Source organism: Nomia melanderi, chromosome 1 (assembly GCF_051020985.1).
Source record: "Nomia melanderi isolate GNS246 chromosome 1, iyNomMela1, whole genome shotgun sequence".
Lineage (NCBI taxonomy): Eukaryota > Metazoa > Arthropoda > Insecta > Hymenoptera > Halictidae > Nomia > Nomia melanderi.
In genome coordinates this window covers 34,090,456-34,107,356 of record NC_134999.1, presented here as the reverse complement: position 1 = coordinate 34,107,356, position 16,901 = coordinate 34,090,456, and the positions used below count along the sequence as shown (strand labels likewise).

The 16,901-nt window shown below is 48.0% G+C and overlaps 2 protein-coding genes across 8 annotated transcripts in view; one reads left to right on the top strand and one right to left on the bottom strand.

Annotated features, from left to right (window-relative positions):
* The first annotated feature begins 636 nt into the window (after positions 1–636).
* LOC116430282 (uncharacterized) overlaps positions 637–16,901 on the top strand; it is a 40,103-nt gene continuing 23,838 nt past the window's right edge. Inside the window, exons 1-6 of one of the 7 annotated variants that reach the window (XM_076368413.1) lie at positions 637–1,654; positions 4,822–5,817; positions 5,862–6,016; positions 6,244–6,391; positions 6,471–6,705; positions 6,994–7,094. In XM_076368413.1, the coding sequence (XP_076224528.1) occupies positions 5,630–5,817; positions 5,862–6,016; positions 6,244–6,391; positions 6,471–6,705; positions 6,994–7,094 (827 nt within the window). In that variant the 5' untranslated portion in view covers positions 637–1,654; positions 4,822–5,629. Of the gene's footprint in view, positions 1,655–1,685; positions 2,726–2,774; positions 3,565–4,821; positions 5,818–5,861; positions 6,017–6,243; positions 6,392–6,470; positions 6,706–6,993; positions 7,095–16,901 lie in introns of those variants that run through there. The other 6 variants (XM_031984189.2, XM_031984188.2, XM_031984187.2 and 3 more) reach the window with 6 other exon arrangements.
* On the bottom strand, positions 7,382–10,511 carry sud1 (Prolyl 3-hydroxylase sud1). The gene is made up of 2 exons (XM_031984196.2): positions 9,977–10,511; positions 7,382–9,852 (listed from the first exon to the last, which is right to left on the bottom strand). The coding sequence occupies exon 2, from the start codon at positions 9,298–9,300 to the stop codon at positions 7,495–7,497; it is 1,806 nt and encodes a 601-aa protein (XP_031840056.1). The 5' UTR covers positions 9,301–9,852; positions 9,977–10,511; the 3' UTR covers positions 7,382–7,494.

The window sequence follows — 16,901 nt, the reverse complement described above, 5'->3', positions numbered from 1 at the left end:
GCCGAGGGCGTGTACAAATACGAAATAAAGATCAAATAAATCACGATCGACGGTTCTCTTTGCTGGCTCTCTCGAACGCGACGGATCGACGTCTCGATTCTCATTAACGTTACCGTACCCTGATTATCAATTTTCAGGTTCTATACGATCCCACGACAGTCTGAGAATTAATTAAACAGTTCCACCGATGGGAACGATACCAAGTTGAGCGTCTCGCCGCGTTCATAAATGGAAGAGAAGCTTTCGTCGGTGAATGAAAGCCTCGCGTGGCCGCCACGTGCTTCGCCGGTGAACGTGTCATTCCTTTGCCACGCTCGGCAACGCGTTGCGTCAGCGACTCGCTCTTTCCACTGTTCGCTGCCCGATTTTGCCATTGACTTTCTCTATCTCCGCGCAACAAAACATCCCGCGACACCGCGCGCGGACACATTAAACCGTTCCATTTGCAATTCAACCGAGAACCACCTGAAAAGACAATACGATTTTCTTGTTTCTCCGCTGCGCCAAGCCCAAGGCTTGCAACATCAGGAAATTGAGCAAGAAGACGTAACTTCCTTCGTTGATACACGCATTTCAATACAATCGACGCGAACAATTCATAATTGCGCAGAGGAACGAGGTATCATTGGCAGATACGGCAGAGCGTGGACAACGGATCAACCCTTCCACCGGCAACCAGCGTTTCTCTCGCTTCGATTGCGAAACTTAACAATCATACCTTTATCCCGAGGAAAGCGTACGAAATTGCTAAAAATACGAAACCTAATAAAACAGTTAACAACCTCGATCCCGCGCCAGTACGTTGCCGACAGGGCCAAGCTTTCCAAAGCCAGTCCGCCGAGTCGAGCCGCCGAAAACAATCGGAATCCCGCGGACGTTCCGCGCGTTACCGTTCAACGAGTAACGCTCGTCGAGTTATCAGCGCCCGGTCGATAACCAGGAGGCGAGAAGCGCGGCGGGCCACGGTGATTGCCAAAACGCGAGAATGCAGTCGCGGAGAGCGCAGGTCCGCTCGCGTGCGGTCGGGCGGGCGGGCGGGCGTGCAAGGTGAGAGAGGCCGCGAGGGGCGTGCGTCGCGTCGCGTCTCGTCGCGTCGCGTCGGTAGAGAGTCCGAGGAATTCCTTCGACGCATCTCGATGCAGTAGTCGTCGGCGTCCCGCGGGTGGTCGCGATCGAACAGAGAGCCAGGGGCGGGAGAGCCGTCGAGCAGAGAGTTTCGAGGGGAACCCCTGCCTCTTTCTGTCCTCCCTCTCGCTCACTCTGACCCTCCCGCAGGTGTCCGTCCCTCGGGATTCAAAAGTAACGCAGGAAACACAAGTCGAAAGGGTTGGACGAAGAGGGGGGCCTCGAGAGTTCGCGGGAAAGCGGGAAGGTGGTGTTCGTTCGATTTCTGTGCGTCGAGTTCGCTGGTCCCCGACGTCCGCGTCCGTCGATCGCGGGGTTAGACGACGACGACGAACGACGACGACGACGACGCCCACGAGCGAAGCAACGAGACGACGAAAGGGGAGAGACGAGTGCCGAGAAAGTCCTCGGGAATCCTGGCACGGCTCCAACTTCGGCCTCTCTCCGCTCGACTGCCGCTAACCACTGGCGACGCTCGTCCGATGTCAGGACAGCAGGCCGCGAAGTGTGTCGTTGCTATTTTCAAGTAGTACGTATCACCACGCTGCCCAGACGGCCTCGCGGTGCCGCTTGCAAGCTTCACGCCGCCCGTTCACCGCTGCCTAAACGCTCTACAGAGCTTCGAGCACGCGCGACTCTCAGCACGGACACGCGCCATTCGCTCGCGATTCAGCCCCGACCGACGCGGCGGTCGCCACGGCACGATTGATTGAACGTTACGCGAGGCGAACAGCGCGCGGCTGGACGCTTCCGGCGCGCACGTGCCTCGCGCGACGACTCTTCGGCGGTTCCATCGGCGCCCGATTATTTTCATTCGCCCGGGAAAGACGAGCCGGCTTCGATCACGCTTTTCTCGGCGGTACTTCGGTCCCTTCGTCTGCGATCGTTGCCGGCTGCGTTAGCAACCGCTACCCTCCCGGTAGAAAGCATTTTGCCGAACGGAGATCCGCCAGGAGAATCACCTGGTTAACAGGTGATTTCTAGACCACGACCGGTGCTTTTGCTTTCTTTTTAAGAAACTTATGTTAGTGGATCAAGAGGCTATGGAAGGAGAATCGGGGACGCGCGAGAGGGTTGTCGACAGCTTCCGGAGTCCGTAGAGCTTCGAAAGCTTGTTAATTCGGAGTCACGACTAGTTTCGAGACGAAAACCGAAGTTCGACGACTTCGCGAAGCGTTTCTTAGGCGTACCGTCGCGCGATCCGATCGCAACGATGCGGGCACACGTCCGCGGGGAAATCTCTGTTCACTGTTTCTCGGTGAACCGATGATTAGATCGAACAGGAAAAAGGAAAGTTTGTATCGACGAAGAAACGACGGTCGAACGACGTTCGGTATCGTCGCGCGAGAGCGAACGGCGCCCGGTAAACCGTGACGGTACACGGTCGCGCATAGGCAAATCCGTGCTTTAATTACCGATTTTTTCTCGCCGTTCCAAAAAGCCACCGATGTGTGATACGGCCTTTTGTACGGTGCTGCGGGGCTTCTGTGTGCGCGCGTAAACCGCGACCAGACACCGTCGCGTACGTCAAAGCCGGCAGTGAATCGCCGCGGGCCGCGGAGCGCGGACGACGCGACGCCGCTCGAACACGCTCCGAACGGTAGGAATCACCGCCGCCGTTCACCAGAACGTTTCCATCCACTTTTTTTTTCTTTCATGGCTGGTTCGCGCCACCGACCGTGTGCGACTATCGATTTTATTCTCCTTGGAACGCTAAATATTCGCGCTGATTCGCTCGGCGATCCCGAACGGACAGCTTAACCCGCTTATCGAGCGACTCTTCCGACACAAACACACGGTTGACACTAATAAATTTAATCTAATCGAGATCCCGCCTCGATCAACGTAAACACACGACGGTTTACGCGATCGTAAATACTTTATCGTGACTTAGGCGCGAGCGCTGTCGTCCGAATGCTAGGGGAACGTGAAATAGAGTACGATCAACGAGCATAACTCGTCGTCGTTCGCCGGGCTAATCGAAACGTTCGTCCAGTGTGTTTATCGAGCGTTGCTCTATCCACTTGAATCCCACCGGGGACCGTTACGAATTCTCAATGAAACTAAACACGGTAACACCAATTAAGTGAGTTATTAACCCTTTCGCCACGCCGCTGTAACACGCAGTTCTGCCGCGGAGCGCGAGTTAACGATGTCCGTGCCGCGATCGGTGTTTCGTAACCGTAGTATCTGCTAGTTCCCTCATAGTAACAGAAAACCTACGCACAGCCTTCGACGGCGTAGGCAAAGGAGAGACCATTGTGCGGTATGTTTTTCTCGAAGAATCACTCAACGGATCGTGGCTTAGTATATAAATCGTCGAGCAGTTCTCGATAAGTGACACTAATCTAGCTGATCCCGTGTTATCTATCTCGCCTGTAGTCACGGTATCAATGAACCTGAGTCGCTCCTCTGTCTCTCGGGAATTCAGTACAGTAGGTAATAGCGCAGAAGCCGTTCCCGGCCGGCGAGCAAATCCGTTCCTGTTGCATCGACAATTATTCCGCACTTTCTTTTCTAATTAGAAGCTGCGTCTCGGTACACAGACGGTAGGCGATTGCAATTATGGAGATCCGTAACCGGCGCGGTTCGACGTAAGCTCGCGTATTCGTTGGAATTAATTAACGACTTAATTGCCGGGAGGATCCCGTGCCGGCTCGTTCCATCGAAAGCTTTCGAGCGTGTCCGTACGTATCGTTGGGAACGCGGCGCCGCGTTGCCTGAGAACAGTGACAATTCGAGCGGACGCGGCTCGGTTCGATCCCTCCGCCGGGCGGAACGCGAACGGGGGAACCGTCGCTCGCGGATTCAGCCGGCCGCCTCTCGAACGGAACAGGCAGACTCGTTTCTTTACGCTCTTCTACCCGCGAAACACGATTCCACGTTGTTCATGAAGGAATCCCTGAAAACACGCTGTCATAAATCTAACGCGTCGTAAAGCGATCCCCGCGAGGAGAGGAAATTAACACGCGAGGAGAACGAATTTCCGCGACAGAAGCGGTTTCACGGTGAAACGCGACAACTGCCGCGAATTCACGCTTTAGTGCTGGCTCCACTGCCGACGAGAGTTCTCCGCGTAGTGAGAAACACGGAGTTTCTCGTTCGGTTTCTATGTCTAGAGACGAGAGCCGGACTTATAGTAGAGTATAGTTACAAACCGTTCGATCCGTTTCATGCAAACGAGCGCGGCCCATTCTGTACGTCGTCGCGTCGGGTCTAATCGGTCGTAAGACATTTTTAACCAAGATGGAGGAGAGGGAAAATATTCGAAAGGAATGGGAGTAACGTTTTAAAAATACTGCCAGCAAATCACCTTTCCCGAGCCGGCGGTTTAGGGTACACGGATTGTACCTGAAAACGGAGATCGAAACGTCTGTGCGGGTCTAGCCGGCCAGTCCGCTAATCCCTTTACGAAGGGTTGCCTTGTCTACCCTGGCAATCCTATAAACTCCGACAACGGAACACCGTTCGGACGTCAGCAGTCTTTTCTTCGCCGATCAGCGGAGTCTTTCAACAACCGCGGCCATTAGATTGTCTCGGATTTCCGGAGAGCAATTGCTCGAATCGCCTTAGAATTTAACGCGAGCATTGTCCTCCTAATCGTAATTGGCCGTTGCGCAATCCCAGCGTGAAAACGGCGAGCGGGCCGCGAGGGTCGACGGGGAAAAACGATTGTTAATGCGCGGCGTTATTTAGGAAATTGGGGCCGACGATTCGCAGCTTGACGCGATCCAGGCCGGAGATACGTCGCGAGTGAAACCACACGAACGGGCACACGAACTGTAGAAACCACTCGCGCGGCGAAAAAGAGAGAGAAAAGCTCGGGGGAACGGCAGACGACTCTGAACAGGTTCCCCGGGACTGTCAGCGGTGTGCGAACATTTTTCCAACGGGACAGCGAAGTGTCACGATCGTATTTTTCTACTCGGATCGCTTCGACGTTTCTATAACTATTTTTCCCGAGGTCCACCTCGGTGGCGATCTGTCCAACAATCGCGCGTGTGCAGTGACAAATAAAGAAAAAAAAACTCCCCCGGAGACGCGCTCGGTGAATTCTTAAGTCCGAGTCGATTATCGCGCGCGTCTGTGCGACGTCAGACGCGATCCTGCCAACGGATGAGCGTGATTCTAGTGGAATGAATGAACGTGACCAGCCTCTGCGAGGGACGCGAGACGGTGGCTCGAATAGCCGTGAACACGTGCCTCCTGAATCGCCGAGGACTCGTGATACTCGGTATGTCAGCGCGTGCCAAACGCTCTGAGGAGTCTACCGTTATGATGTGCCACGGCGACGAGAGGATCTCAGATAGTAGTAGCTTAAGAGGATTCCGGGACTATTTCGAGAGCGTCTGAGAGAAACGTGTGAACGGACGTCGAATACATATCCGACAGCCGCGAGGAAAGGCGTACGTCGTGAACAGGCGACCACGGATTCAGATTCTTTTCTACTATTTTTATAATCGACGAGCGCGATCGTCCGTGAACGGAGGCTAGCGAGAGAAAGATGGAGGGACGACCGAAGATCGAGATCGTGCGCGTGCCTTCGAACGAACGCGGCAACTTCCGGTCCCTCGATGGTGTCCGCAGCAGCTACAATCACATTCGCGTGGGCACGTACTGCCCGGAGCCGGAAGTCAAAGTAGTGGTTTGCGACAGCAAACCGCCGATCGAACAGTCTCGGAAGTTCAAAAGGTAACACGCGCCTTATGCGGGACTTGCTCTTCCAAACTGACTAGATTGTGTTTCAGGAACCTGGGACCAGTCTCTAAACTGTTGAGGCGGCGACATCACGCCACATATCTCGCCACGAAATCCTGTGATAACATTTATAACGTAAATAGAAGTAGCAACTCGTTGGATTGGAGGGTCAGCCAGACCGTGAACGAACAAAGTAAGGATTTCAATTTTCATACTGGAACCATCGGACCACTCGGAATAACTGGTTTCGAATCTCTCGCCTCGCGATCGCCTTAATCATAAAGCGGGAAGGGAAATATGCATTCCTTTTTAGTCATAGACGCGTACAGGCTGCAATTTCGGCTGCCCGGTGGTTCTAGCTTCGTCGTAAATCCTAGACGCGCGTTCCAGATGGTGTAATTAATGTAAATCACGTTTCAGGCTTTCAGTCCCGACAAAGTGGCAGCTTAGATTGGCGAGTGGGGAGGGCCATCAATAAATTGCATTGGAGGGACACGACCAGAAGCGCGGAGCAACTTTCGAGAAGCGGACCTATCGGTTCGGATCATCTTCAAACGCCTAGCACGAAGTACAGCATCGAACTCTCTCGCGAACAGTGTTCGAATCACGATCGAGGATTCATTTGCGACGCGGTTCTTCCATTTTAGATCGAAACTGATTTCGCTGCTGCGACGACTTTCTCCTCGCCTTTCGCGACCCGGCAGCAAGAATTCCTTGCAAGCGTCGCCGACGATCTGCCCATGGGTGCAGGTTGAATACTCCTCGGAGTCGATCAACGAGGGCCTGCACGAAGACTCCCAGGAGGGCGATGCGAGCTTCCAGAGGGAATTACAGCTAAGCGAACTGAGGAAACGTATGGCTGGGATACCGACTACTTCTCAGGTGATTAATAAGCCGACCCGAGATTAATTGTACAGATTATGACGTATCACGTTTCGCGCAATTGGAAGCAATCGGTTCCCCGGACGTTTAAGTCATCTGGAACGAAGACAAATCTAAGGCGTGTCCGCTAATGGCTTCCGCCTCGGACGATCCGAGCCGAAGACTCGGACGCGGCTCGAATCGCGGACTGTCTTACGATAATTGTACTTTTATTGCTGCCCCGGCCTCTAATCGCCGGGCGCGTTATGATTCCTTGATATACTCCATCGAAAATCTTTTACGTATCAGGTTACCACAAAAGTCGTTAGACACGACGGGGAAGAAGGTTCGTCCCATCCGAGGATAGAAGTGCAACGTCCGGAAATCGAGACTAATAACCACAGCAAATCGTAAGCTTAATACCATATCGCTTACCCTTTCATATTTCATCATTTTTCTTGTGCTTACCTTGCACCGTAAATGTAGACACTTGCGATCCATGCATGAACCCCGATTGCACTTGGCTAACGAGAACCTGAGAGTCCAGCTATGTACGACACTTAATAAATGATTGAGAATGTTTTCTGCACTGTGGTTTTCTTAAGCAGCACGGGTCCCACGGACCGATACCCCCTAGAATCATGACTTTATATAATTAAGGATCTTTTTGGAGATAATAGAAATAATACAATGTTACTTGCTTGACGATAAATACTGACAATTTTTATTAATACGAATACTATGATACATTTGTCAAGCGAACGCGACTCGCTCACGATTCATTGTACAATTCCCAACTAGCCAACGGGATTATTCGTAGTATGTACAAATTAAATTGTAGAAGTAATCTGTACAATAATGATTCACGTATTTATGAACGCGACAAGTGCCTTGAGTTTTGTACACCAGACACAGGTGGTTGTTCTTCGCGGGGACGTGGATCAGTGCACCCTCTTGCTCCTTAGGATCTACGTAGTCTATAGTATCCTCCTCGGGTACGTGGCCCGTTTGAAATTGAATTATCACGTCCAGAGCTCCTAGTTCCGATCCAACCGTATCGTCCATGTCTTCCTCTTGATCGGAACATTCGAGAGAACAGTCCAATGGATCGGACAAATAGTCCCCAATGTCCGACACGTCCGAGTCATCGGTGTCTAAAACCCTGGCGAGTTTTTGGGGCGAGAGATTTTCTAATTTCACCGAGGAGGATTGTTGAGACAAATTTTTCTTCTTGGTTCGAGGGGATTTCCCTTTCGGGATTGTCTTCATTATTTCGTCTTCGTTCATCTCTTCGTCCTCTTTATTGCTTACAGGGCTATCACGGCCCGACCCTTGGCAGTCTTTATTGCTTTTACTTGTTCTTGGAGTGTCCAATGAATCTTCCTGACCATCGTCGTTTTGATTTATATTTCCGCTACTTGATTTCTTCTCGTTGATAGGGACAGTAGAATCGTTAGAGACCGTTTTATCGGATATCAATGTATAACAACCTTTGGACCATCTCTGTAGCTCAATTGTCATCTTGGGTTTCATGGTTTCCTTCTTTGGTACAAGATCCAATTCTGTATAATCTTTCAGCAATTGAAACATTGAAATAGATTTGAACATATTGTAAAATTGTTTTAAGACCTCCGGTAAAGTGTCTTCCTTTGCTACTTCATAATTACGGATGTCTGCTGGACCAACTTTCTGCCAGACTATTGCACCTGATGTTAAGTCTGTTGCCAGTTTCTCATAAATGTCGTCTTTCAGGAAATTAGATAAAAATGCAAATGACTCTAGTTCCATGTCTCGCTGAATCTCTTTCACAATGCCAGGAAATAAGTAGCACGATTTTATCCAATTGTCCAAAGGTACATGGTGGCTCACAGGTTCTATATAGTTTAATTCGATATCTGGTCTTGGCGGTCTGACACTGTCTTTTAAAGGTCCATGAAACCAGCCATTAATAGTCCAGCGAGACTTGTCTGCGGAAGTTACTTCAGCTACTTGATGATAAGAGTTATCTACAACTTCAAAAAATACAAGAGAATTGTATTCTGGTACTAGCGACTTTACAACATTTCTGGGTAATCCATTCTCATCCGTATCGAACAAATCTAAGGTTCCTCCGTCATCCAGGGTCCAATTCTTTGATAGATATAATATGAAAGCAATTCTTCTATCGCCTATGTTATCGTCATGACATAACAAATAATCCGTGTCAGAATAGCAAGAGCTAGACAATGATATTTTTTTATTGAGTTTTATCTTAGTATTCTGCTCCATCCACGATGCTAAATCTGTTTGGAAGGTTTCATATAAAAATTTTAGGTTCTTAGTATCTACATTGGACAGATCGCTAGTCTGTTCGAACTGATACAAGTCTATACTATTTCTTCTACTCTTGACGTCCAACAGTTCATTTTTTATTTCATCCATAAAGTCCTCGTTGCAAAGAAAATTGGAAATTTTACATATTCTAAAGGGTTTCGATATAACTTCAAGATAATCCTTCTTCATATCTTTAAAATTATGCCAGTGTTCGCAAAACAGTGTTTGAAAGTCAGCAGAATAGACGTGGTTGGAGATAACGGAATGCTTGAGCTTCTTTATTTCCGGTTCTTCTTGGGCCATAACTTTACACGTTCTTTAATTCGGCAAATTAATATTGCAGCTTGTGTTCCCTTACGCTATCAGTCTTTTCTCAATTTAGCTACCTTGTCTGCATTAATAGTACATATCCCTGTTTAATTTATATAATAAAGCAGCTTCTAATTGACAAAGTACTATAAACTAGATCACATTTTTTTCTTTATCTAAGTACACAGATATGTGTCATGGTACACATTAAATACATACATTCTCTATACATAAAAAATCGTTTCCCTTTAGAAAAAAAAAAATATATATATATATATGTATCAGCTACGTGAACGTGTCGTTTATGGCTCTCAAAATATCATCTTGCAAGGTTACCCCTTTCAGAGTAATTTACACGTGCATTCGACGATTGGCAATCTCTCCTCTGTATTATGTTTTATTCAGAACAAAAGAGTTTCATTCTTTCGGCATCGTGTTGTTCCGATAAAATAGATATCACAGGTTTTCCGAATGCACTCACCGGACGATGCGGCGCTTGTTTCTTGGTACACGCGGCCCACGTGGTCGGTTCGAGCCGCACGTGTTCTGAAAGCAGTCGGTCGAAAAAAGCCGATTAATAGTATTCCGCTCCATTTCGCGATCGTTGTTTACCGGCAAAATAAACAAGACTCCACGAACAAGAAGTGTCACTCGCACGACAACTACGTACCAAAGAAATTGCACGTGCGTCCAAATTTAGCGAACTAGGTCCGTGATTCCGTGTCACCTCGCAGTTGCATTCTGCCCAGGGACAGCTACTACCGCTGGCGAAAACGTCGATTCGATCGAAGCCAGGGACGTCGCGAATTATTCGCGAACCCTGACCGTACCCTATTCTCTCGCTTCAATCGCTATCAACTGCACCAGAATTACGCAACACGTTCCTAGTATCGACAAACCAGCCGCGTGCCAATCATTTTTCCACAATATCACCCACGTTTTCGAATAATCGACTCGCGAATATGTCGCCACTCGTGGTTCCCCGTTTCGCTCGATTTCGCACACTTTCCGCAAATAATAATCGAAACCTTTCTCACTGAAATTTCGAGATCACGCGATTATATCATTTTTCAAGGACAACGGTACATTTATCAAATATTCTCCGATAAAATGATACTTTATAAAACTTGTTTAATTTTGCGACAAATCGTAATATCAGACAGTACACCGACGGAAAAGCAGAGACTATCGTTCTATAAACATCTTTTTTTTTATCGATAAATTATCGGTAACAAACTTCATGTTTTACAATAAACGTCATTCACATATGACTGACTTCAAAAATACTTCACATTAATAATTTCCGAGAAATACTAAATAGAAACTCTTAATATCCTTTATTCATAAAAACAGGGTAAACCATCCCCTAAATAATCTTCGTAATTAAACAATTACTACAAAGTAACAAATATCAAGTACAAAGCTCTTCCAGTCGACATATTTTGCAAAACTACTACTCAACGCTTCAATCGCAGGAAACGTGAATTTACATCCGCAAAGATATCGCGAAGTGTTAAAAAATATTCGATTCTCGTAAAAATTCGTCGGTGCAATGGGGTTCCCCGTTAGAATAGTTTCGAATTGTCCCGCTCGGAGCGGTGCTCTCGATTCGGCGATCGACCGGTACGCGGCGCTTGGCGCGCTCGTGTCAAGATGGCGGCAGCAGTAGTTCACGTTTGACGGGTGCCGTTGGTCGCATGGAAATTCGGGGCACACCCTGACCGTTAAATTGTCGAGAGTGTGAGATCGTCGCGTCGGATGCTCGATCCCCGTGAAATCCTGGAGTGAACGGCTCGCCGCGGATCTTGGGACCGGGCTGCGAACAGGAACAGCCGCGCATACGTGAGTAACCAAACACGCTGCTGCTCGACAACCAACCCACACGTATACACGCAACGGCGTGTGACAAGTTCTCCGATCCTTTATTTCACGGGTTCCTTTTCGGACTCCGGGTACCTGTCAACGCTCGCCACTGTATTCCTTTAAAGGCACCCGTGCACGTTACAATTTATCATTCGACGAATTATCACGTCGGGATCCCGACGATTCCGTCGGGTCGTCTTAACTCGCGCAGTTTTTACCATACACGTATCGATCTGTCGTACGACAAATCGCATTGAAATTTCCGTAGAATTCTAGAGAATTTTCCTGGGAAACGGTTTCTTCACTTTTACCGATTAATATCATTTCCATTGCGAACGCGCGTTAAATGTTACTCGTGCGTTCCTTAGGGATAGATTTCTTTGTGAAGCATTGACACAATTATTTGTTTAGTTGATATGTTAAATGAGAGAAAGTCATGGAATAATTTTAATTTTTATACGATAATCTCTGAAATGGATGTGTTCTTAATGACGAAACGGTTCGATCAGATTTCTTGATAAGATCCATGGCAAGATAGGTTTCCCTTGTTCGGGTAAAACTACGATAAATCGTAACGCGTGTGGTCCCTTAAAATTCGCACGTTGCCTGCTCGTCCTGCGCCGTCAAACTCGATTCTCGTTTTCTTCTTGTTTCACGTACTTCATTACACCCCACGTTTCAATATTCCCTTCAACGTCTAAGTTATCTCCGGACCACCTTTATGGTACGTTTTCAAGCATCTTACATTAGCCGTGAGTGTTCTCGTATTTTCAATGACCATCTACCACCTTCCAGCATAATCATTCATGCGCAATATTTATCGTACGCCATGATTCGAACCCTACACTAAAAACGAATCAACTCAATATATCGTATCTACTCCGCAATTGGGTCTCGTAAGAAAACATTTAACACTGGAACCGAGCATTTAACCCTTTGCTCTCGGAAGTTTTTCACTAGAAATATTCAAACATTTCCTGATGAGATGAAGACGATATTCTGTACGATATTCTGACGATATACATTGAGGAACAAAGTTATTATTTCAGTATTTCTCAAATTGATACATTATACTATAATATTAATTATCAAACTTTATAATTTTCCCGTATGAAACCTAGTGCTATGAGCCACCCCTATTACGCAAAGGGTTAACCCTTTGCACTCGAGGGCTCCGGAGCAGAGCCATTTAAAATTTGTCATTGCAAACTGTAAAATTTCGCCATTAAATATATTCTAATATTTATAATCGATAAAAAACAGATTCTCTATTAAAATTACATCCAGTTGCTGGTAACGTCAGTGAGAAAAAGCTTCGAGTGCAAAGGTTAATACGATCGATAATCCCTATAAAAATATTAATAATTATTCTTCAGAAATTCATCATAGTCTTCAAGTAAAGCAATTTCGAAATCATTTCCAGTGTTCAGTGCCTCAAAGATAATAATTGCGAAAAAAAGGAGAAACCAGTGATCTCGACTAGTAGTTCTAGTGTCAAAGATGTCTCGTCGATTGGTGGATCTCGAACGATAAAGTCCCTATAATAATTGTTATTGTAACGCGAGGGTGGGGTCCCCCGGTCGAATTCGACGAGGTGAACAGGCGGTCAGGACACCGGCAGCCCCTCAGTCACCTTTTGTTTGTGTCGCGAGCACGTTGTGCCCCGGTGAGAGACCGTTACGAGCTTTGAGACGAGCGCTGCGAGACGAACAGTGTGCAGTCGGATAAAATTCTCGTTCGCCGGTCGATCCTTGAGGATTCTCCTCCTGTGCCCGTGTACCCCGTTTCCTTCCCTGAGCCATCGTCAGCCTTGAACCGGACTCTTGCTGGCCTACTGGCTGCCAACGATTATGGCGTGAAGGAGCTTTCGAATTTTCAAATCTCTCTCTCTCTCGACCGCGTCCCTGGAGAACGCAGGTGAGTCAGGTGGAATTCGTTAGCGTCCGTGTCCTTTTTTATCGGGGCATTTTTGCGGATGCGCTATGGTTGCACCACGAACAGCCGATTTAGATTCTCGTAACGTGTCGCGTCTGTCCGTTCACTGCGTGGTCATTGATATTTGGATGTTCTTTAACCTTTACGAGTACCATGTACGACGTACACGGCATTAACTGATTTGTTGTTTAATCCTTAACACATTGCGTACCGGATCATTTTCAGAAAACTGAATTGCGGATGGCAATTCTCATTGAGGTCAACTTATATCACTATACATAGATAATCAATAGGAATAAAATTTTATATTTTTTCCAATGCTGTGGTAATTAGCGAAGTTGCATAGGTAAGTCTTTATATAAAAACGAGATTTCTCGTTACCAGTACGCAATGTGCTAAGTGAATGGTAGGTGTAGGGGTTTGTTAAATGTGTAAAGAGAGAGGATCTATTCGGGTGGATCGGAGGAGATTTTGTTGTATCCTGTGTATTTGGATTCTTTGTGAATGTATAAGTAACAGCGCTTCTGAAGGTACCATTTTTCCATGGTTTCACGTGACCCCTCGTGCGTAGTATCGTTCCTACTCTTTTCCAGCCATAAGTAGCTATCGATTGCCAAAGGGAGCAGCGTCTCTCCCACGTCATAGTTTGTTTTTCCTCGTCGCCAGTCGCGCTTCCGTGTTCAATAACGATCAGTGGGATATCTAGATACGGAAAACTGCTGAAATCGCGTCGTTTCAAGCTTCGAGAGAGCTTTTCAAACGAAGGGAAGCTTGCGTGCCTACGTGACGATCGTCGCGTGCCCCGCGATGAGACTTTCCCTTAAACGGGGAGCACTGGGTTTACGTGCAGTCGCGTTCAATTAAAAAATTATGCAATATTAAGCTCGAAAAGGATTGGAAACCGCGTAACTTTAATTGGGAGAATACTTTTCGAAACGATCGAGGTATATTCACGTTAATGGAGGAAAACATACTTTGTTATTTGTGCTAGATCGTATCTCTCGAGGATTTCTCACTTTCTTGCTAATCCATCTGCATATTCATGAATCGAATCGCATCGAAATACCTGCGTTAGCCGCGAGCTATCGCGAGTTCATTATGCGCCGATCCGAGCGAAGTGAATCTAATCGTTTTTTCATCGCTTTCAATTATGTCAATCCCGGTGATTATTCTTCACTGAAATGTCGTTCGGCGGATAAATCGAGTCGCGAGTGCGACGAATCGTCAGCATTGTTCTTCGATTCCCGAAAATCGGATGGTCCGGCACCTATTTAAAGGGCCCGCCCGGAATCTCCACGGTTTCGTGGAAGTTTCGAGCAACTCGGCCACGATGAGGTAGGTCATTCCCCTTTTTTTCTCCTTCGACGACGGAATACCATCGACGAGATGCCAAGTGGCTCGTTTAACGATTACGCCACTCGAACCACTAAGCCGTGTCGGTCGTGGCATTAAAGTGTACTGTTAAACTCGGCAATGTGTCCATTAATGTTACCGTGCAAACGTTTTCTTATATACTGGTCCCCGTACGCTTCGCACCTCGCTCCTCTTTCTCGAGAAAGGAATTTTATCCTCTCTCAAAAACGAACACCGCGGGTTGCTTCGTCGAGGAACTCCGATTGTCTTCTCGAGAACCATTTCTACACCGAATCTTTTATCGCGTACACTTGAACGGGGTCCAAAATATTTCGAATCAATACGAGATACTCTTCTAACGCGTCAAATGAATTACAATCATTCCCTGCAACATTAACAGTAGCTAGAAACAAGTCTTAGCTGACAATGCTACTTTCTCTTATTTTTTCGCTAGTTCTAGAAAACTCTTGTAAATACGCGAAGAATCTATTTAGGATTGAAATTACGTAAAGAATCAGTCGCAGGACATCTTCATCGATACTTCCACCGAACAATCGCAAGTTTGCGAGACGTTTGTCTGTCCCTTATATCGAAAACCGACGTCGAGACGTTAGTTTGTTTTGGTCGAACGGAACCGATCCATCCGGTGACGTTCGAGACTCGCCGGGACACCTGGTACACTCTCGAACCGTTACGCGTTCCGTCGAGCAACGATCTATTCTGCGGCCGGTGCCGCATGAATTTCGCTCGGCGGGGATGCTTCCCGCGAACTGGAGCAACGATGATACCAGTCGCTCGAAAACGGATCGCCTGCTGAATACAGAAACGCCGGGTTGAAATTATAATATCGCGTGACACCGGTATTATTCTCCCGTGAAACCTGTTACATAGCTGCGCGCTCGCGTACGGAGTTAGCGTTCCAGTTATCGACCTTACCAGATCGTTTTTATTCCCGTGGAATCGGATTAATTCGATTCGCCGGACCCGTTCCGCGGCCGCAAGAAACCGTCGAGCGCGAGATACAAGGAATCGTCGGCGGTTTCGTAATAGAATTAACGTTCGCGTTTCAATTGAGTCGGCTCGAACGGGCCGATACACCGATCCATTAGCGAAAGGCCGGTCGGGGGAGATTATTAAAAATGTTACACGCGCCGAGGAGTATCCGGGCCAGCGCAGGGAGTCGAAAAGCGCCTGCCGGAACGACAATAATAATTTCGTAAGGACGTGGAACGGCGACACGCTCGAATACATCGCCGGACGGCGCAAAATATGTCGACCGTGTTTTTCTTCTTTCCTCCTGTTCGCAAGGACGGGTACGCTATCACGGGTGAACTCTAGATCTCTTAATGTATTCAGACGTAACCCGTGGAACTAGATGCGTGCCGGTGATCGGTAAAATATCACCTGCACTCGAGTAGCAATTTTCCTAACTAGTCCGTTTGAAATATTCAAATTTCAACCTTGTTGGATTAAGTCGATCTCGCACGCAAAGGAAACGAGGAAACGTTGAATTCCTTCCTCTTCGGAAGCGACTGCTGAATGTAGCGCAGTCTCTTCGCGGTATTCTCCTAATCCGCAGCTTCGATCGTGGGCGCGCAGGAAACTTAAATCGTGCTCCTTTCGCGATCGTTTTTCGAATAATCTTCCATCGTCTCGGTAGCGTCTCGTTGTCAGAAGAGGCACGGGTATTACGGGACCGGAATCGCGTACGGCATCGTTAGCCAGTAGAGTGCGACGCTATCGAAGCGAGCCGAGCGGCATTGTCAAACGAAATTCTGGGTGGTCCGAGGAGCATCTCTCGGCCCGATTGTCCCGCCAATACACGGCCGCCGTCCTTGCTTTTACCTCCTACGGAACACTCTACTTTTGCGTGCCGTTTAATCGCGTTCTCGGTCGCGCGGACTCGCTCGCGCTGCGAAAGCAAATCTCCGTGGAAAAAGTGGAGCGTCGAACTACTCCCGGGACACATTTTTACGTTCGCGCGGTGACGCGCAGGCCACGGTGTCTCTCTCGTTATTGGCGTTCACTAGCGCGGCGAATCGATCCTGCGATCAGAAAAACGCCGAGTCGTCCTCGTTACGTCGAATGGTTCCATTTAGCGTCTCGCGGTCGCGAAAGAATGCAGCCGCCTCGGAGGGAACGGATACGTTTCCCACAATTCTTCGGTTATTCTAGGAACGAGTTTCGCCGTACTGAAAAATCCGATTCTTCGCCGTTAGGCCGGACGACTTTCGTTCCTCTAACTCGTTCTCGAGGCGGGACGCGTTGGAAATGTTGGAACGCGCGAAATATTCTACCGATTTCCGGAGTAACGAAGTCACTCGAGCAGTAGGTCAGTCGCGTGGCCACTTTGAATTCGATTTTCCTCGATCGAGCAGCGACCAGGCGTCCATCGATACCGATTCGTCTGGGATATAGGTGATTCTGGTCCGTCGAGCATCGCG